Source organism: Oncorhynchus keta, unplaced genomic scaffold (assembly GCF_023373465.1).
Source record: "Oncorhynchus keta strain PuntledgeMale-10-30-2019 unplaced genomic scaffold, Oket_V2 Un_contig_18594_pilon_pilon, whole genome shotgun sequence".
Classification (NCBI taxonomy): domain Eukaryota; kingdom Metazoa; phylum Chordata; class Actinopteri; order Salmoniformes; family Salmonidae; genus Oncorhynchus; species Oncorhynchus keta.
In genome coordinates this window covers 21999-44548 of record NW_026280998.1, presented here as the reverse complement: position 1 = coordinate 44548, position 22550 = coordinate 21999, and the positions used below count along the sequence as shown (strand labels likewise).

The window sequence follows — 22550 nt, the reverse complement described above, 5'->3', positions numbered from 1 at the left end:
CCTACACTACACTAACCCCACACTACACCAACCCTACACTAAACCCACAGTACGCTAATCCTACACTACCCCTACACTACACTAACCCTACACTAAACCCACAGTACGCTAATCCTACACTACACTAACCCTACACTACACCAACCCTACACTAAACCCACAGTACGCTAATCCTACACTACACTAATCCTACACTACACTAACCCTACACCAATCCTACACTACACTAACCCTACACTACACCAATCCTACACTACACTAACCCTACACTACACTAAACCCACAGTACGCTAATCCTACACTACACTAACCCTACATTAATCCTAGACTACACTAACCCTACACTTGAAAAAATGATCAAAAGATAGTCACAAATATTGCAGAAGTTTAGATTGTATTAAAACTGCAGTCCAAAATATATTTTACGTGTTAAAATCCGCAGTCAAAAATATTGCGTAACTTTATTGGAATTTACAGTGTTGACTTCAGTGACACATTTCTTTTTGCAGCTAGAGCTGGCTTGAGTACAATATGTGTGTGTGCATGTGCTCCCTGTGCGTGTGTAATGTGTGTGTCTCCCTGTGCGTGTGTACGTACTGTATGTGTGTGTGTATCTCCTGTGCGTGTGTACGTACTGTATGTATTAATGACAGTATACTCCTGTGTGACAGTATCTCCCTGTGCGTGTACGTACTGTATGTATGTGTGTCTCCCTGTGCGTGTGTATGTACTGTATGTGAGTGTGTCTCCCTGTGCGTGTGTACGTACTGTATGTGAGTGTGTCTCCCTGTGCGTGTGTACGTACTGTATGTGTGTGTCTCCCTGTGCGTGTGTACGTATGTGTGTGTCTCCTGTGCGTGTGTACATACTGTGAGTGTGTCTCCCTGTGCGTGTGTACGTACTGTGTGAGTGTGTCTCCCTGTGCGTGTGTACGTACTGTATGTGAGTGTGTCTCCCTGTGTGTACGTACTGTATGTGTGTGCCACCGTTTCTGCCTTCAAAGGCTATTGACTTCCTGCTCAACTCTGCACCAACAGGAAATATGTGTTAGGACAAGGGTTTATATATGACAGGGTTTCTCTATTGAAAAAACACCAACATTACAATCTAGTACATCATCTAGTTCTATTAAAGGGATCATCTTTGACTTACACACAAGTTGTTTTGCCTGAATTAACTTGCCTACAAACATTTAACAGTAATATAAACCAAACAATATTTAATATAAAAAGACAAAGTTCCTCCTTATAGACAATACAGATATTGTTATTACTATATCAACAAAACATGTTACATTGTTAATTATTGTAGTGATAGCTTCTGTCTTTATATTTCCAACTGCTTCCTGTCTGCGTTAGGACAGATCCCATTCAGGCAGAGCTTCTATTTCTCAAGCCACCTGTTGGACACTTGGCATTGGAGCCCAGCGTTGGTCATAGAGTAGGGAGCCAACTGCACCTCTCCAGTCAGCAGCACTACCCAGACAAGCTGCTGAGGCTTGGTAAGAGAGCAGCTCCGGTCCCAGAGGAATGGCTGCAGAGCACACCCACACAGACTGAAGCTACATTCAAATGACACCCTATTCCCTATATAAGCCTATGGGCTCTGGTCAAAAGTAGTGCACTATGTAGGAAATAGGGTGCAATTTGGCATAAACCTTGAGGGTTGTCTACATCGATCTACATTGAACTGTCAGCTGAATAGAAGACCTGCTGAAGAGACTGTGTGTGTGTGTGTGTGTGTGTGAGAGAAAGAAAGAGACTGGTTTGGATCTTACACAGGAAGTTACAAAAGAGGGCTATCCCATTGTTAGAGGCTGCATATGGGACAACTTGAAGAGAATAAATCAACCCAGTTGACATGGTAATTTTCTGTTGAGAAGCTACTTTATGGCTGTCTCAGTGAGACGCTAGAGGCATTCTCAGGCCAAAGCTGGTTCTCATCATTAAAAACTCATGATCAGTTCTGGTGTTACGACAAATTTCATGTCAGAGTGGTTGTAAATTGTTCTGGACTTCTGGTAGCCTATGGAAGTCGGTGTATGTCTTTTAAAACTATGTGAAAAATGCAGGAAATTGTACCACCCTATAAATACACATTTTCAAACTAGCCTACTTCTGAAAGAGGTTGAAAGACTTGCACGTTATTAACAATACTGTGACGTAATACAATGACTTTCACAAACAATAAGACAAATATGTGAACGTTTCCAATTCCTTATTCAACCAACAACTTTCAGACAAAGACAATCCATTATAATGAAAGAATGGGGCCAAACGCATTAGGCTGGTTTACACATCATTATCCGATGAAAACTAAAATCCCCTTGTGGATCTCGCGCGGTGTGTCAATGTTGTGCTTGGGAATTGTAGTGCAGTACATTCGCACTGACCAAACGAATAGCTTTTAATGATGAACCTGGACTTTAAATTTGACAGACACACAACTCGAACAACACACAAAGTAATATACAGTATATATTTCAGACACTTTATATAATTTAAATGGATTTCAAAACATCATGAATGTCAATATACTTCCTCCTTCATTGACTACAAATTCGATAATATCCACTTCTGCGCAGGCTCTCCATCCCAACATCTGGAAACAAGCACTTTTCGCAGGTGCTATATCAGATGTATTTAATTGTAATGCTATTTCAATAGAAGTACTCTGATTGACATTTACAAATAAGTATATTATTCTCATTATGAAAAGCTCAAATGAGTGGTGTTCATTGTCCACATTAAAAAGTGGTATTTTCAACCAAAAGCACACTCACACAAAATCATAACGCATCACTGTGAGACAGTAACGTTAAGAGCTCTTCTTAGCCTACTATGTTATAGCTGAATCATTTTAGGGTGCAGGGAAGTTGACAGTCTGAGTCTACTAAAAAGTGACATGTCCCCAAACTCCATGGTCTTTTTGGACAGTGTATCTGTATAAAATGTTGAAGCCAGTCTGCTATCGCTGGCTTCGGTCTCGCCACAGTGTGGAAGCAGGCGCGATCCCCCAGGTCTTTGATTTAAAAAAAAAAAAAAGAAGGGGGAAAAGGCGATTGGCTGACGAGGGCCCCACGTCAATACGCAGATTGGGAGCGTATAGCTTGGCTAGAGCAGTTAGCAACCAGATAGATACACAGTCGGCGCGCCATCAAACCTTACATCTGTGGATGAAGCGAACCAAGGGAAACAGCTGTATGCAGGCTATGTTAGCGATCTGAAACGGCAACATCTGACTGTGGACACGTAGGAAAGAGTCTTTACCTACATACATTGCGTTGTCATTTTCTGTCTGCTGTTTTGTGGATAACAAAAGCGAATTCGATTCGAGCGGAGTCATTGGAACAGACGAGTGAACGAGAATTGAACCGCAGTGGATGTCTTGCTCTTTCTGTGTTCACATCGTAATACAACTGTAGCTGAGTAATCGCATGGAGATGGAGTAAAATTGAGGTCATCTGGAATTGAATTGCGGCTGAGAGATGGAGAATTTGTTTTGTCCGCTCTGATCTAATAGGAGGGAGAGAAGAACTGCTGGATACATAGGGGATACAACCCCGATATGAACGTGGCTTTCTCGCTCAGCCTGAGGTAGCTGCTAAAGCCAATGAAAGACAGCGGTCTTGAACGCATACGGTCGCTTTGGAATGTAGATATACGCGTTTATTCTTGCACATTTAAATAAAACAAATGTGATCTAATACTAGTAACTAGGACTATCGTTGCATATGTTTTGTTTGTTGAATTACTCTTCCAAGTATCAACCAACCGATCTACGGGAGAATGGCCATAACACGAAAGGTAATGCCTTTACCAATCATGTTGTTGATATAGCTGGAAAGTGCATGCATATTGACACACAGGCTAATGACATCGCTACGAATATAGTCTGTTTCGCTACGAAATAGCGTTTTAGCTCACTTCTACGGCTCGCTATAGCGCGTGCTGTGGAAAACCGTATCGGCGTTCTGTTTTGCGTCGGGTGGGTTTGCTTAACGTGCCTGGCATTTGGACACTTGCAATTACTGCTAGTTTGTTGTAACAAACACTAACTATTTATCTGCATTGTGCGCTCTGTCTGGAAGTAATTTTCAGCGCGAGACGATCCATATCCAGCGCGAGACTATCCATATATCCAGCGCGAGCGTAAAGTAACCAAGACTACCGAGGTTACCTTACTACGTTAGCGAGCTAGTTGTCCAAGTTGACGATACATAACATAACTATTTCGCTGTACACTCGCTTTGGTACAGACCCCTTGAGGTACTACAGACCCATTGACAGTCGATAATGTGCCTGTTCGTTTGTAGAATTGATTATCGCTTCGACAAGACAACACTGCAGAAGTGTAGCTAGCGAACTATTCCACCATGGTTAGCCAGTTATGCTAGCTAGCTATAAAGACGAGTGGGAAGGGAAAGGCCACAGAGCGTACTCTTCAATAAAGTTAAATGAATAACGTAACATTTATGATCGGAAGAAAATAATACAAAATCGAGTCACCGTTAACATATACTATTGACAGCGTCAATGTTTTTCGGTGTATTTTTTTCTCTCGCTTGCTCACGGTATCGATTCGACCCACGAAATGAATGAGATCGTTCATTCACAGATTGACGACCGCTCGTGTTTAACCAGGTTCAGATGTTTTTCTATTTTCTTTGTAATTACATTTAAGTCACTTCGGATTCATCTTAATTTTGGGATTTCTAAAAAAATCTCAGTTAATAAATGATCTGAGCAATGGTCGGAAATGTGGTAAACGAGATTATACATTACCAGTGGAAATGACTCGTGGGAAAATATAAATAGTACAATTATGGGGAATTCATTTTTTTTTATTCGGTGCTTTAATGAATATTCCGACATGTCCATACATTTCTGAACAAGAGTAATGGAATGGGTAGCGAGCTCATTCGTTTTTAGATGCGACACTGTTTTTCGTCCCAAATCGCACACGTCCATATCAGTGGTTCTCAAACCACTCATCGGGGACCCTTCCTCCTTCCACAATGGAAAAGTTTAAACTGAATCCTTGGGACATCCCAACTCTGACGCTCCTCCTAAACGGTTAATGGATGGCTCTCCAAACCTGTTCCCGGAGCGCACCATTCTGTAGGTTTTTACACCAACCCTCCTAATCTAGCGCACCTGATTCTAGCTGGTTGATAAACTGAAGCGTGGTTGATAAACTGAAGCGGGTTAGTTCCAACTGGTGTTGAAACGAAAACCTACAGGAGGTTTAGGGTAGAGATGTGCCAAGGATCCCAGATAGCACTAACCTTTTCACAATTGTATTGTAGCTTTGAACTAGATTCACCTATTCAAGGGATTGATGATTTGTTGACCTGTTCAATCAGGTGTGCTAGTTCTGGAATAGATCAAATACATGGAACGGCTCGGGTTCCCCTGAGAAGAGGTTTGATAACCACCGACATATAGTAAACTACTTTTGTGTAGGGAATAGCTCTGGTCAAAAGTAGTGTACTATGTAGGGAATAGAGTGAAATTTGATATATGCAAAACCAAGTCTCCTGTTCTGCAGCTGCAGTAGTGCTGCCAAACCAAGCTACTCTCTGAGTTGTTTTATGCTGTAACCCTGAGGTCAAGCAGAGTCGGGGTTGAGGTTTACAGTTACTTTAAATTTGGATATGCAATTAAACCAAACTTCTCTGCCTCGTGACTCATTCCTTCACTCTCCCTCTGTTCTCTTTTAGTGAATTTGCCCCTTGCTTTGGAGGCAGGGAGTTAATGGTGTGAGTGAGATCTCCTCCCCCACCATCACTACAGCGACACACCAGAGGCTGTCCACTGTCCAGGCCCAAGCAGTCAGCCTGAGCCTGCTAGTACAGACTATCTGGCCTCCTCTTTCTGTGGTCCCTTATGCTCAATGAAGGCTATCTCTGGGTCGCTACAGGATGGATGGTGTGGATTTGACGGTCCTGTGTGTCATCATCAGCGCTTTGCTCCTCTGACTGTTTCCTGTTCTTTCCATTTATAAAAGAACGCCCTCTTCTGGGCCCAACCACCCCTGAGCGCTGTAAAGTTATAGTAACTGTTGTTGCTAAGGGACACTTACAGAGGAGGTTAAGTTAACTCTCCCCCCCATCCAAACTCCACAGAGGGTTTTCTCCAGAGGTTTTATTTTATATACCCATATTATATATTTTCCCCTCAGCCGGTTCAAACACGACAGGTGTTCTGTTCTTCACAACAAAAGTTTTGGTTTATTGTTGGTTGAGGTTTACAGTTACTTTTTCAAGTTTTTTGTTCTTCCTTGTAATTTATTTATACCTCATTATTTAGATTTTTTTTCTCATTGCTCACTCACACTCCTGGAATAAAAACAAGATGTCGGAAACAGACAAGTTCCTAGCCCCTTTCCCTCCACCACCCAAGAATGTGAATGGTTCCAGCTCGGACACGTACCTTGGTGAGAATTTGGGGACCGACGGTGTCCGCCGACGCCGCCACACCATGGACCGCGACCCCAAACAGGCCGAACATCGCTTCTTCCGGCGCAGCGTCATCTGTGACTCGAACGCCACCGCCTTAGACCTCCCCAGCAAGGCCGTCATCCTCACCTCCCCGCCCGACTGCGAGCCCCCCAGCCTGGGCTGGCTCTCCCTGGCTGTCCCCTCTGTGGTGGTACCCGAGCCGTGCCTGGCGGTGGCCGAGGTGGAAGCAGATGAGGAAGGAGGGGAGGGGCCTTGTAGTGCGGTATTAGGGCCCAGTGTTGGTGGCGGTACTAGAGTGGATGGTACGGTAGTGCAGATAAAGCCATGCACGGCAGTATTGGATGTTTGCGGCGGAGAGAAAGGAAAGAAGCTGTTGTCGTTAGCCGCCGCAGAGGCTCCTGGAATGGAGGAGGTGTCGCCCAGTAAAGCGGGGAGCCCGCGGAGGAGGAGAGCGGTAGTGTTACAGAGGAGATGCGAGAGGAGAAGGAGAAGGGGGCGGCGAAGGCCCTATTAGAGGAGCAGAAGAGGGAAGCAGAGAAAAAGGTTCAGGACGACATAGAGGAAGTGGAGACCAAGGCCATAGGGACCTCGCTGGATGGACGCTTCCTGAAGTTTGACATCGAGATCGGACGCGGATCCTTCAAGACGGTCTACAAGGGCCTGGATACGGAGACGACAGTGGAGGTGGCGTGGTGCGAACTGCAGGTACGACACAACCCAATCATTTACTATCCTTCTTTACTTCCTTACTCTCTGCTCGGAGTAACATTTTACACAGTGTTTTATTATACTCTCTCAATTCTTCCTCCGCTGCCTATTGTAGTGGCAAACTAAAGTACCTAAGTAGATTGGCGTCCACTAAATATCCCAGGTATGAAGACACAGATAAGGTGCAGAAGGAAGGATGTAGCTTGCTAGTACCTCGTCTGATAAAGATCACACAGGGTTGACAGATGGATGATGTCAGAGCAGCGCTGAGGTAAGATGATGCCCAGCAAGGGTGCAACTTGCAGGTGCTGATGCAAAAGCCCAGACAGACAGAATGGCACACAGGATGTTGTTGCTAGTTTCTACATTCTTATTCTGTACAAGAAGTTGTTTTTGTGGTCATGGTTCCCATAGTGCTTAATGTGGGTCATTAATTGAAGAAGCCTGGAGAGAGAGAGAGGAACATGTCCGTTAGAAAGTTTAAAGTTTGGCAGCCAGCCAGTCATATGACTGGATCTTAGCTGAATTCACAGCTCCGTTTAGAATCTAGCACAGCTCTCGCTCACGTGGTGGAAGGAGCAGTTGGTTCCTTGGCTCTGTGATACGGTCACTGATAACTAACTCACAAATCCCTCCACGAAGGAGCCTCAGTTTGGGGGTCAGGTAAGCAGGGTCGGAGGTTAGTTTAAAAATAACACCTTGGGGTTAAACAGCTGTAACTCAGGGGGTGTGTCTCTAATGGCACCCTATTCCCTGTATAATCGACCACATTGACCAGAGCCTCAGGGGCACAGTAATGGGAAAAGGGCACCATTTGGAACGCATTACAGGGGGTCCGTGTTAACCATGTTGTTAATGAAACTCAGTAGGTTCTCATTTAAAGTGCGGTCGGGTCACTGCAATGAAGCTGTTTTCCTCCTGTGTTGGAGTCACAAGGTGCTGTTTCTCCCTCTGCTGAAATTCACTTGTTCTGCCACCTTTTCTTTCAAAGAGATGTTTGAGTTGTGACTGAGCTCTGGTCTCAGCTCTGTGCCAGAGATGGTGCTTTCAACGGTTGTTGTCACTAAGACTTACGCTACAACTTGTTAGTCATACAGTCAGTTGGGCTCAGATACTAGAAAACTGTCCAATCACAGTCCTCCCCTATAATCCACAACCACGGAATTGAATCACATCACTCAGTCGCCTGGTTGCGGCTGATTGCATGTGCCCCTTCAAGCATCATCCAGGCAGCTCATCTAATAGTGAATGTTTAATAACTATAAAGAGCTCCTGGTCTGTAGATTAATGTGATGTTACGTAAATGTGTGTATCCACTCTAACCACAGGTAACGTAATGTTACGTAAATGTGTGTATCCACTCTAACCACAGGTAACGTAATGTTACGTAAATGTGTGTATCCACTCTAACCACAGGTAACGTAATGTTACGTAAATGTGTGTATCCACTCTAACCACAGGTAACGTAATGTTACGTAAATGTGTGTATCCACTCTAACCACAGGTAACGTAATGTTACGTAAATGTGTGTATCCACTCTAACCACAGGTAATGTTACGTAAATGTGTGTATCCACTCTAACCACAGGTAACGTAATGTACATTGCATGTAGGGTTAAGACTTCTATTTGCCCTGCTGGCTGGGTAGTCCTATGGATGTTAGTGTTTGTCAGACAGTTTTGTAAAACAGACTATGCACTTCTACTGACATGGGATGAAGTAGTGGGAGTGGGGTTACACACGCTGCCTGGGTGGGCGTGGCGTCATGAGAGCATCTGGAATTGGTCGACGACTGCTTTGTGCATCATGAAGAGTTGTGGGGGTGATGGGCATCCTCAATAGCTGAACTAGCAGTCTCATCCCGGAGGGAATGAAAGAAGGATGGGGGGAATTAAAGAGGAGGGAGGGAGGAGCGGAGGCAGTGGGGCCGTGGTCATGAGTAGGCGCAGCGAGGGGTTGATGACAATGTTTGCCTTTGACAAAGAGAGGGAGCAGAATGAAAAGGGGAAGTGGACACACACACACACACACACACAGACACACACAGACACACACACACACACACACAGACACACAGAGAGAGGAGTGCCTGGCCTTGTATGCTGCAGTGGCCCTCTGTCCTTTTTGTAGGCCACAGGGCTGAGAGCTGGTTGTTGGGTGGAGGAACTCTAGAAGGAAACCACTTTTTAATTGGTCAATGTTTTCTGGGCTTGGGGGACAGTGGGGAAAATGAGGAAGAATAATCTAGGGTGCATCCCAAATGGCTCCTATTTATTGCACTACTGTTGACAAAGGTGGCAAGGCCCATAGGGCTTTGGCCAGAATAGTGCACTCAACGGGGGAATAGGGTGCCATTTGGGATGTTACCTTGTAGGCAGTCGGTTTTAGAGGGAATTTCAGGTTTTGAGCACCAAGCCAGGCTAAGTAGAGGGGAGGGACCGAGCACCTTTGAGCGTTATTCTAATGCCATTCATGCTGGACTTGAGAGAGAGAATTTCTATGGTCTCTTTCTCAATGCAGATTGTCTATGTTTGAGGCCAGAATTGTTTTTATCTATTAATACACTTTTTTGTTGGGGTGGCGGCGGCAAGTTAGTCTTTTCCCATCGCTGCAACTCCCGTATGGATTCGGGAGAGGCGAAGGTCAAGAGAGCCACGCCTCCTCCGAAACACAAAAACCGCTCAAGCCTCAATGCTTCTTGACACACAGCTCACTTAACCTAGAAGCCAGCCTCACCAATGTGTCGGAGGAAACACTGTATTACTGGCGACCCGATGTCAGCGTCATGAGCCAGCCGCCACAAGGAGTCGCTAGAGCACGATGGGACAAGACATCCCAGCTGGCCAAACCTCCACCTAACCCGGATGACTCTGGGCCAGTTGTGCACCGCCCGCTGCGACACAACCCGGGATCGAACCCAAATCTGTAGTGACGCCTCAAACACTGCAGTGCAGTGCCCCTTAGACCGCTGTTCCACTCGGGAGGCCCGTGTTTGGGGCCAGATTTAACCAAACGTTACTTTGAAATGTCTTTCTCTTAAGTTGAGGTTTTTGTATGACTTTCTAGGCTGATCATTTTTCTACCAATGATAGTATCTTAAAGAGCCTGAACACGCTGTTTGGCACGTGTGTTTTTCTGTTGCTCATTAGAAAGACTAGATTTCAGTCTTAGAGGTGTGTCTCCTGACAGATTTCCACTTTTGGTTGATGGTGTTTGTCCTCATGAGACATTATTGTAGGAAGCCCATTTAATTTCTCAACGTCCTCAGAAATCTGTAATTCATTTTTACATTTTGGCCGAGGATGTTTTAGATGCACAATTTTTCATCCATCAAAGGTGATTGATGCAATATTTCCCAAGTAAACTAAATGTGCTACGTGTTCTTATGTGTCCGAGCTGCTGGGTGGGTCTGTCTCACTGTCTATGCTATTGGGTAGAGGGCAGTCTACACAGCTGTTCACCCTATGTTAGTGGACACCCCCAACCTTCATTTACCCGGTGTTCCAACCCAGACGCGCATCCTATTTACACTCTGATGTTGACTGACTTCATCCCATTTACACTCTGTAGTAAATTTGGGCACCAGAATAACGACTTTACACTCTGTAGTAAATTTGGGCACTAGAATAACTGGACTCATCCTATTTACACTCTGCAGTAAATTTTGGGCACTAGAATAACTGACTGACTTCATCCTATTTACACTCTGTAGTAAATTTGGGCACTAACTGAATAACACTCTGAGTAAATTTGGGCACTAGAATAACTGACTCATCCTATTTACACTCTGTAGTAAATTTTGGGCACAAGAATAACTGAGTAAATTTGGGCACTAGAATAACTGACTGACTTCATCCTGTTTACACTCTGTAGTAAATTTGGGCACTAGAATAACTGACTGACTTTATCCTATTTACACTCTGTAGTAAATTTGGGTACTGAATAACTGACTTCATCCTATTTGGTTACACTGGACTGACTTCATCCAATTTACACCTGCAGTAAATTTGGGCACTAGAATAACTGACTGACTTCATCCTATTTACACTCTGTAGTAAATTTGGGCACTAGAATAACTGACTGACTTCATCCTATTTACACACTCTGGATAACTTCATCCTATTTACACCTGTAGTAAATTTGGGCACTAGAATAACTGACTGACTTCATCCTGTATTTACACTCTGTAGTAAATTTGGACACTAGAATAAGTGTTTCTGACTCATATCGATTCCACAGGCCGTTTTCAAAGGGATGTGTTGCTTTTCAAAGGCAGTCACTTTTAATGACTTAGTCTACCCCTTTATACTTGACTGATATTTGCAATTTAAATCCTTTGTCAGCTGCGAACTCTGTTCTTTATTTCATCTTCCTTTGTATAGAATTAGGGCACAGGGATATGACTGTGAGCTGTGAGACTGCAGTCAGCTAAGCTTTGTGGAACGTTAAGTTATTTATGAGAAGTTCTGGAGATAAGCTAAACTCTGTTTTAAAATGATGCTTCATTACCAACGCGGAGTTGTAAACACATTGTTCGTGGCCGGTGTTTGCTTGTTTGCAGACTGTTTGTACAGCTTTGGCAAAAGCTACTGTATCTTCTTTGACACACAAAGACCCAAACGGCGTTCCATAGTATGTATGTCGTGAAGCTAGTAGCAGTGACGCTGTGTTACTGTGTAACTAAGGGAAGGGCAACGTCTGAAAATGGAACACTTGGTAGTGTGTACCGGTGCTCAACCAGTCGGTGAAAGCCAACATCACAAACGACAGAGAACGTTGATTGTCAAGGGCAATGAATTCCTTTATCTTGGCTATAAGGGATTTTTGACATTGAGTTGTCTCGAAATGTTGTTACTCTTCAAATGACTGCTGGACTTGTTGACTGCTCGATCCACAGCAGACATTGTGGACTAGGTTAGGAATGCTGTGTTGCAGGTGTAGCTCTACATTACGTGTTGTCATTATGTCATGTACCTACGTTATATATAGGTATGCACGTCATCTACCTACGTTATATATAGGTATGCACGTCATCTACCTACGTTATATATAGGTATGCACGTCATCTACCTACGTTATATAGGTATGCACGTCATCTACCTACGTTATATATAGGTATGCACGTCATCTACCTACGTTATATATAGGTATGCACGTCATCTACCTACGTTATATATAGGTATGCACGTCATCTACCTACGTTATATAGGTATGCACGTCATCTACCTACGTTATATATAGGTATGCACGTCATCTACCTACGTTATATAGGTATGCACGTCATCTACCTACGTTATATAGGTATGCACGTCATGTACCTACGTTATATAGGTATGTACGTCATGTACCTACGTTATATAGGTATGTACGCCATGTACCTACGTTATATAGGTATGCACGTCATCTACCTACGTTATATAGGTATGCACGTCATCTACCTACGTTATATAGGTATGCACGTCATCTACCTACGTTATATAGGTATGCACGTCATCTACCTACGTTATATGGGTATGCACGTCATGTACCTACGTTATATAGGTATGCACGTCATGTACCTACGTTATATAGGTATGCACGTACCTACGTTATATAGGTATGCACGTCATCTACCTACGTTATATAGGTATGCACGTCATCTACCTACGTTATATAGGTATGCACGTCATCTACCTACGTTATATAGATATGCACGGCAGCTTTGACATCAGTTTATTTATTTATTATTATTATTATATTTTGCACATCGCGTTAAACTAGACATCAGCCAATACCGATGTAGGCATTTTTAGCTAATATCGTCCGATTCTATTATGTTCACCGATATATCGTGCATCCCTAGTATCTTTGACCATCTGTATTCCCAGTCGTGAAATCCATAGATTAGGCTCAGGACCTCGGTCTGGGGTGAAGGTTCATTTTCCAAGAGGACAAACCCTAAGCACACAGCCATGACAACGCAGGAGTGGCTTCGGGACAAGTCTCTGAATGTCCTTGAGTTGCCCAGCCAGAGCTTGACTTGCACCTGATCGAACATCTCTGGAGAGACCAGAAAATAGCTGTGCAGCGACACTCCCCATCCAACCTGACAGAGCTTGAGAGGATCTGCAGAGAAGAATGGGAGAAACTCTCCAAATACAGGTGTGCCTAGCCTGTAGCTTCATACCCAGGAAGACTTGAGGCTGTAATCGCTGCCAAAGGTGCTTCAACAAAGTACTTAGTAAAGGGTCTGAATACAGGTAAATGGGATATTTCAGTACATTGTTTTTTTTTTCAGTACAAGCATTTCTAAAAACCTGTTTGTTTTGTCGTTATGGGGTATTGTGCATAGATTGATGAGGGGGGAATATCTATTGAATCCATTTTAGATTGAGGCTGTAACTTACCAAAATGGGGAAAAAGTCAAGGGGTCTGAATACTTTCTGAATGCACCGTATATGCTCTGAGTACTCGCTCTCGTAGCTTTTTTCTTTCAGTGCTTTCTCTCGCTTTCACATGTATCGCATGAGTCTCATTCATATATATCTCATGTCTCGATTTGGTTTTCCTTTCACAGGAATTATAATGGTGCAAGTAGGCAGAGAAGAGATTGCTGCTAGATAAAACAGGGCCACTAAAGATTATATTTGCTCTGAGCTTATTCTCTCGGCTTTTTAAAAATCTTTTGTGCTTTCTCTCGCTTTCACCTCACGAGTCTCATCTCTCTCTCTCTCTCTCTCTCTCTCTCTCTCTCTCTCTCTCTCTCTCTCTCTCTCTCTCTCTCTCTCTCTCTCTCTCTCTCTCTCTCTCTCTCTCTCTCTCTCTCTCTCTCTCTCTCTCTCTCTCTCTCTCTCTCTCTCTCTCTCTCTCTCTCTCTCTCTCTCTCTCTCTCTCTCTCTCTCTCTAAGATGTCAGAGAGAGGACAGGACAGTGGAAACAAAGCAGTGTTATTGTAACTCAGTGGAGGAGACCTGTAAACTCTCATTTTAGGAGACACGTTCTTCATTGTGAGTGATAGAAACAGAACCTGACTCACAGTTTGCGCAACACCCCATTCCACTAGCCATCCGTCTCTCTTCTTCTCTCTTTCTTTTCCCTCTCTCTCCCTCGCTGACGTGTTTCCTGTGGTTCCTATCGGGTCTGTGTGACCTTGTGTCGTAGTGGAGAGTAGACAGCAGAGTTTTGCTGCCCAAACAGAAACCTATTCCCTATACAGTGCAGTACTTTTCACCAGAGCCCTATTTGTAGTGCACTAAATCGTGAATAGGGCTCCATTTGGGACGTAGACACAAAGTGCTGCTCTAATGGCCCTTAAACTGGTTGTCATGTAGACTCTTCACTTACACTTGGCTCGCCTTCCTTCTTCCATTATGCTACAGGTCCAGGACCTGCGCCAAGGAAAGTCTAGGCCTACACACACAGCGACACGCGTGCGCGACACCACACACACACACAGACACACTGAAAAAACTGCCATAAAGAATGTAGAAGATGTAAATTGACCCGATTTATTCTATATTACAACACAGTAATGGACTAAGAGGTCATACTGGAGGTCTTTCTCTCCCTCTGCTCTGACGTAATCCTTCAGTCAGCCCTGAGCTCTGGGGCTTATCACAGAGATGTTAGTAATCAGAGTAAAGGAATTTGTGAGGGAGGTGACTCTGCCTTGTCTGCCCTGCAGCTAAGACACACACACTGAGATCTCAGAGGCAATGGCTAAGTGAGCAGTAGCGAGAGTCTGCGTCCCAAATTACACACTATTCCCTATTTAGGCTGGTGCACCGACTCAAAAGTAGTGCACTATGTAGGAAATGGTGCACTATGTAGGGAGTTCTGGGACACAGCCATCGTGTCGTCATCAGTGAATAATGCAGAGGATGTGAACAGAGAGGAGTGCCAAATTGCAACCTATTTTCTTTATAGTGCACTACTTTTAACCAGAGCCCTGATCAAAGGTAGTGCACTATAAAGGGAATAGGGTGCCATTTTTGACAGCTAGAGAGAGAGGAGGAAGAAACCCAATCCCATGGATCTGAGCCACAGCCATTTCCCTTCTCTTCCCTTGATTCATTGTTGAAGTACTGTGTATGTGTCAGTGTTGGGTCAGAGGAAGACAGAGCAGAGGCGAAGAGGCTGCGCTTCCTTCATTTACAAACTCTGTCCTCCTTCCTTGTGGTGTGTGTGTGTCTTGTGTGTGTGCGTTTACACGTTTTGAGTGTGAGATATAGGACACATAAGTCTGTAATGGAAATCTACTGAGTGTGTTTGTCTTGTCTCTGAAAGATATGATTGACAGTTATTTTATTTATTTGATTCTCTCTCGTTCTCTCTCTCTTCTGCTTTGCATTTTATCACCCAGCTAGTAAATTTGTCTGTCTGGTTTAGTCTTTGGGCTCCATGTCTGCTGAAAGCATTTGTCTCTCTCTTACCTCCCCCTCTCTCTGTCAGAGCCTGGTGGGTGGGATAAGGGTTTTGAGTGGCGCAGTGTGGTGTAGAGGATTTGCGTGGTTTGAGTTGCGGCAGCAGTCAGACTAGGCTACACTAGAGCGACATTGGGATTGTTCTGTAACAGGGCCGTGAACAAGGCTGGGTGAATTGGGGACAGGTGAAGCCCCTGTGTGACATTGGGATTGTTCTGTAACAGGGCTGTGAACAAGGCTGGGTGAATTGGGGACAGGTGAAGCCCCTGTGTGACATTGGGATTGTTCTGTAACAGGGCTGTGAACAAGGCTGGGTGAATTGGGGACAGGTGAAGCCCCTGTGTGACAGTGGGGTTGTTCTGTAACAGGGCTGTGAACAAGGCTGGGTGAATTGGGGACAGGTGAAGCCCCGGTGTGACAGTGGGGTTGTTCTGTAACAGGGCCGTGAACAAGGCTGGGTGAATTGGGGAACAGGGCCGTGAACAGGTGGGTGAATTGGGGAAGCCCCTGTGTGACAGTGGGGTTGTTCTGTAACAGGGCCGTGAACAAGGCTGGGTGAATTGGGGACAGGTGAAGCCCCTGTGTGACAGTGGGGTTGTTCTGTAACAGGGCTGTGAACAAGGCTGGTTGAATTGGGGACAGGTGAAGCCCCTGTGTGACAGTGGGGTTGTTCTGTAACAGGGCCGTGAACAAGGCTGGGTGAATTGGGGACAAGTGAAGCGCCTGCGTCAGACATGCTGTATGATTTACCTCTGAAGAAGCATGATCCAGCTGAGCTTTCTCTCTCTCTAGCTGTCTCTCTGTGTGTGTGTGTGTCGCTCTCTATCTCTCAGTCTCAAGGTGTGTGTGTGTGTGTGTGTCCCTCTCTCTGTGTCTCTCTTTCCATCTCTGTCTTCCTCTCCTTTTTTGTTTTTCTGTCTTTCTCGTTTCCGTCAGACGCTTGTCTGTTCCCATATCTTAAGCGAACTGTCTGCTCTTTACTTTTACAGTCCGTCTCTCCTCAGTAGCACAGAGCGCTAGGCTAAATGCTAAAAGTCCCAACTGCAGTACACTAAAAGCTAGAAACTCAACAGAAATAGGCTAAATGCTAGGCTAATAGCTAACATAAAGCAGGTCAGCTCTGAAAGAAATGGAAGGTGGATACCTAGTCAGTTGCACAACTGAACACATTCAACCAAAATGTCTCTTCTGCATTTAACTCAACCCCTCTGAATGAGAGACGTGCGAGGGGCTGCCTTTATCATCATCTGCACCCGGGGAGCAGTTGTTGTTGGGGGTTAACTGCCCTGCTCAAAGGCAGAACGGCAGATTTTCCAATCTTGCTGGTTCGGTGATTTGAACCAGGGACCTTTCGGTTACTGACCCAACGCTCTTAACCGCTAGGCTACCTACAGCACTGAATCTCCTGTAGGTTTCAATGTCTGTCTTTGAAAGGGATTGAAAGAAGGGGAGAGATGGTGTCATGCCAAGGCTTGTTCTTTCTCTCTGCTCCTCCTGAGATGGGGATCTAAACTATGTGAAGATGTTTGCTGTAATTCCCCAGATATCCTCAGGGCCAACCAAGACTCTGAGTTTAAGAAGAAAACCTCTACACCTCCTGCCTGCTCCCCCACTTCCACCTCTGTTTTACCTCCCATTATAAGCAATGCAAGTGACTCGTTCCTACGTCATACTTCCCTGTTAATGCCCCTGGTGTTTTGAATGGACTCGATGATTAAATCATCAAATTCATGAAAATGTGGTTACATCAGATATATACAGTTTTAGCGCTGAAGACCATTTTTCACTAGGTTTTTGCCTATTGAATACCAGCCTACAAAATATACAAAATGACAAGGCTACTAGCATAGCGTATTGGCTCCATTACTAACCTCTTCTCTCTGGCCCGTGATCACTTTCTGTCATGCTGATTGTCTCTAAATGATTTTCTGGAAAGGTTTTTTTAAAACCCCATGCTGTTTGTGGAACAACAGACAGTCTGGAAGGAGGGCCCGGCCGAAGTGTGTTTCGCATTTAGAAAATTGAGGGGTTGTTTTTTATGAGCCAGTTAAACAATAGTGACATGGTCAAAATAATGAAACTAATCAGTTCACATTCTTCACTACAAAACCCCATATTGACAGACGGCTGCAAGTATAAAATAAGTGGAGTTGGATCATCCCTGACCTATATGAACTAGTGCAGAAAACAGGCTTGCTGCAATGCAATCTACAGTAGGAACATGGGTCTATTCACTAACAATGTGTTATGATGACATAAGTTGGCCTACTTGTGACTTACATATCATGACCTTAAAGAACTGGTGCTGTGGTTTTGACTTTCAATAGCACTACCATGCCACAATGGATCCAGAGAGAGAACAAACCTATTGATCAACAGGCCTTATGTGAGCCTCTGTGGCTAAAACTGGGATAAACTAGACTGCTTGTTCACTTCACTGCATCAGCGTAAGCTGAGCTGCACTGCAGTGACTGTGCTGCCTGCTGCTCTGTAATTGTGTTTGTGTGAGAGAGACAGTCTGTTGTGGTTGATGATGGGTTCTATGTTGTCCACTGCTTCCTGGTTGGTTAGTTTTCTGTTTGCTCTCGCATTCCCTGGATTCTTGTGGCAGGACGTCAGTCATTTGTAAGAGCGGGCAGCTCACTGGACAAAAAAAAAGTGTTTAGGGAGGGGTGTGTGTGACCCTCCTCTCCTTTCTACACCGTCCCCACTCCAGTGGTCCTTCTGTAGCTCAGTTGGTAGAGCATGGCGCTTGTAACGCCAGGGTAGTGGGTTCGATTCCCGGGACCACCCATACGTAGAATGTATGCACACATGACTGTAAGTCGCATTGGATAAAAGCGTCTGCTAAATGGCATATATTATTATTATTATTTTATATTTGTTCCCTTTCAGAATAACCCAAACCAAGCAGAAAGAGCCAATCATGAGCATAGTATCCAGCTGTCTTGATGCATAGAATTTAGTCAAGTCCTCCATTATGGCTGAGTGGCGCAGTGGTTTAAGGCACTGCATCTCAGTGCAAGAGGCATCACTACAGTCCCTGGTTCGAATCTAGGCTGTATCACATCCGGCCATGATTGGGAGTCCCATAGGGGGGGCGCACAATTGGCCCAGCGTCGTCCGGGTTTGGCCGGGGTAGGCCGTCATTGTAAATAAGAATTTATTAATTAACTGACTTGCCTAGTTAAATTAAACATCCAAATCCTTCCTTCAGCCGTTCTCTCTAGCCGAGCTCTGTTCTCTCTAGCCGAGCTCTGTTCTCTCTAGCCGAGCTCTGCTGTGTCGGGCTGATGTGTGAGCTGTAGCCGAGCTCTGTTCTCTCTAGCCGAGCTCTGTTCTCTCTAGCCGAGCTCTGTTCTCTCTAGCCGAGCTCTGTTCTCTCTAGCCGAGCTCTGCTGTGTCGGGCTGATGTGTGAGCTTTGGCTGTATGGAGAATGTGGGCTACATCTGCTAATATTATACCAGTTTCTAAAATTGGAGAGTTCATGTTTGTAATTTTAGTTTTTTTTGAAGGCCTCAAGTCTAAATCTGTGGTCTAAAAACAGACACATTTTCTCATTTACCGTAAAGGAGGAAGAGCTCATGGTGTCTGTGATCAGAAGGGGAGAGAGAGGCCTACGTTGCAGACTGAGAAGAACTGCTGACTCACTGAAGCTTTGGGCTTAATTGACCGTTTGATTTTAATTTGGTCGTTTTCGCTTCTACAATGTCCCCAGGCTCTCAGAGAGGCCTTAAGACACAGTGGAGGAACAGGGTCACTCTTTTTCTTTTCCTGTCTCTTTCTCTGGCCCCTCCCATCTTCTCTTTCTCTGGCCCCTCCCATCTTCTTCTCTGCCCGCTCCCATCTTCTCTTTCTCTGGCCCCTCCCATCTTCTTCTCTGCCTGCTCCCATCTTCTCCTACCCCTCTCTCTCTCTCTCTCTCTGCCCGCTCCCATCTTCTCCTACTCCTCTCTCTCTCTCTCTCTCTCTCTCTCTCTCTCTCTCTCTCTCTCTCTCTCTCTCTCTCTCTCTCTCTCTCTCTCTCTCTCTCTCTCTGCCCGCTCCCATCTTCTCCTACTCCTCTCTCTCTCTCTGCCCCCTCCCATCTTCTCCCTCTCTCTCTCTCTCTCTCTCTCTCTCTCTCTCTCTCTCTCTCTCTCTCTGCCCCCTCCCATCTTCTCCTACTCCTCTCTCTCTCTCTCTCTCTCTGCCCCCTCCCATCTTCTCCTACTCCTCTCTCTCTCTGCCCCCTCCCATCTTCTCCCACTCCTCTCTCTCTCTCTCTCTCTCTCTCTGCCCCCTCCCATCTTCTCCTACTCCTCTCTCTCTCTCTGCCCCCTCCCATCTTCTCCTACTCCTCTCTCTCTCTCTGCCCCCTCCCATCTTCTCCTACCTCTCTCTCTCTGCCCCCTCCATCTTCTCCCATCTCTCTCTCTCTGCCCCCTCCCATCTTCTCCTCTCTGCCCCTGCCCCCTCCCATCTTCTCCTACTCCTCTCTCTCTCTGCCCCCTCCCATCTTCTCCTACTCCTCGCTCTCTCTCTCTGTGTGTGTCTCTCTCTCTCTGCCCCCTCCATTCTCCCTCTCTGCCCTTATTCACCCCTCTCAATTCAAAGGGCTTTATTGGCATGGGAAACACGTGTTTACATTGCCAAAGCAAGTGAAATGGATGATAAACAAAAGTGAAATGAAAAATCTACAGTAAACATTACGCTCACAAAAATGTCAAAATAATAGACATTTCATATGTCATAGTATGACATTGTTGTAACAATGTGCAAATAAAGTACAATAAGGGAAATAAATAGACTTTCTGTGTGTCTCCTTCTCTATCAGAGATTGATGGAGGTAAAAGGCTCCACAGTTCTCCACCTGCATGCTGCAGGGCTAAACCATATCACATGGTGTCTGTTGAAAGTGGAGCAAGCTGGGATAGGATGTAGAGGTCTTGGCCTATAGAAGAGGGCTATAGCCATGAGCTTTGATCACAGCAATATGAATGGAGTGGTTCCCAAGCCAGAAAACGCAGGAATGTGATGAATGTGACTGCTGCTGTTATAACTGTACTACTATATTGTATGATTTGTCCTAACCCAAGTCAGGCTATCCATTATTCAACTGCTCCACTTGGAAAAACCACTGAACTTGAAGGAATGTCAATTTTACAGTAGCTTTTGGGTCAAATGTCACGTTTGGTGCGCCTTTCCGCAAACACTATTGGGCTGGACTTCTTACTTTGTCTTTTACTTCTCTTGGAGCGTAGGCCATGAGGAAAAAGGCTGTTAGGATGGAGGGAAGGTGTTCAACTCTCCTTCAACTCTGAGGCCACCATGTTGTCACAGACTATTACATCACATGAAGGTCTGTGTTCACCCCCTACCGCAAGGGGAAAGTAGGGCACCCTGCTCTCTGAAAACAAAGTTTTGCAGCCCCAGAAATTGTGTGTGATAATAAAGCAATATAAACTTCCATTTTAAAATTGCCAGAGAAGTAGTGCCTGTCTTCTTCTCAAGGGTATACGGCTGCTGGCCAGTAACAGATTGGTGTGTTTGTGTGGCTATCGGATCTCACCTCACCTCGGTGTCCTCTGTCTCTCTGTGTGTGGATGACGAGGCAGGCTGTATTGTACAGAGAAGGAGAGGGGGGAGATTATGATGACGGGGGGATGTTTATCGAGACCAAAACACACATTCCCTGAGGAATATTCTAACCCAGTGAAGGAAGGAGCAGGGGAGAGAGATATATATACTTTTCCCCCCTGCTCTCCTTTTTTTTTTAAGGATCTATAAATAGCAGCACCTCATCTGCTGGGGCTGTTCTGCTGCATGGTCAGAACTGGAGCAGACGCTAGGCAGGGGGAGGGCCTAAGGACTTGAGATGGAGACATAGCCAGTCTGAGGCAAAGACTGGGACGGGGACAGAGGCTGCATGGTCAGAACTGGAGCAGACGCTAGGCAGGGGGAGGGCCTAAGGACTTGAGATGGAGACATAGCCAGTCTGAGGCAAAGACTGGGACGGGGACAGAGGCTGCATGGTCAGAACTGGAGCAGGGAGAGCTAGGCATGGGAAACTGGGACAGAGACTGAGTTTAGAGTGTAGGACTTGAGGGACAGGGTTAGACAGAGCCAGTCTGAGGCAAAGACGGGGACAGAGGCTGCATGGTCAGAATTTGAGCAGATGCCAGGGAGAGCCTAATGACATGACAGACTAGAAACTGGGACAGAGACTGAGTTTAGAGTGTAGGGATGGGGACAGAGACTGAGGGACAGGGTTAGAGGTGGGGACAGAGGGGGACTGACAGGGACAGAGGGATAGGGTTAGAGGCAGTGACTGAGTAGGAGGCACAGGGACTGAGAGGTGAGGGTAGAGAGTGACTGACTGGGACAGAGACTGAGGGGACAGGGATAGGGATGGGGACAGGAGAGGGATGGGTACAGTGACTGAGGGACAGGGTTGGGGAGACTGGTGGGGACAGAGGGGGATGACAGTGACTGAGGGACAGAGGACAGGGATAGGGTTAGAGGCAGTGACTGAGTAGGGATGGGTACAGTGACTGAGTAGGGATGGGTACAGTGACTGAGTAGGGATGGGTACAGTGACTGAGTAGGGATGGGTACAGTGACTGAGTAGGGATGGGGACAGTGACTGAGTAGGGATGGGGACAGTGACTGAGTAGGGATGGGGACAGTGACTGAGTAGGGATGGGGACAGTGACTGAGTAGGGATGGGGACAGTGACTGAGTAGGGATGGGGACAGTGACTGAGTAGGGATGGGGACAGTGACTGAGTAGGGATGGGGACAGTGACTGAGTAGGGATGGGGACAGTGACTGAGTAGGGATGGGGACAGTGACTGAGTAGGGATGGGGACAGTGACTGAGTAGGGATGGGGACAGTGACTGAGTAGGGATGGGGACAGTGACTGAGTAGGGATGGGTACAGTGACTGAGTAGGGATGGGGACAGTGACTGAGTAGGGATGGGGACAGTGACTGAGTA

At 45.6% G+C, this 22550-nt stretch overlaps 1 protein-coding gene across 1 annotated transcript; it reads left to right on the top strand.

Annotated features, from left to right (window-relative positions):
* Positions 1–6353: 6353 nt before the first annotated feature.
* LOC127920196 (serine/threonine-protein kinase WNK1-like) lies at positions 6354–19588 on the top strand. The gene is made up of 2 exons (XM_052503990.1): positions 6354–7168; positions 19146–19588. Exon 1 carries the CDS (start codon positions 6357–6359, stop codon positions 6975–6977), a length of 621 nt encoding a protein of 206 aa, XP_052359950.1. The 5' UTR covers positions 6354–6356; the 3' UTR covers positions 6978–7168; positions 19146–19588.
* The last annotated feature ends 2962 nt before the right edge of the window (positions 19589–22550 follow it).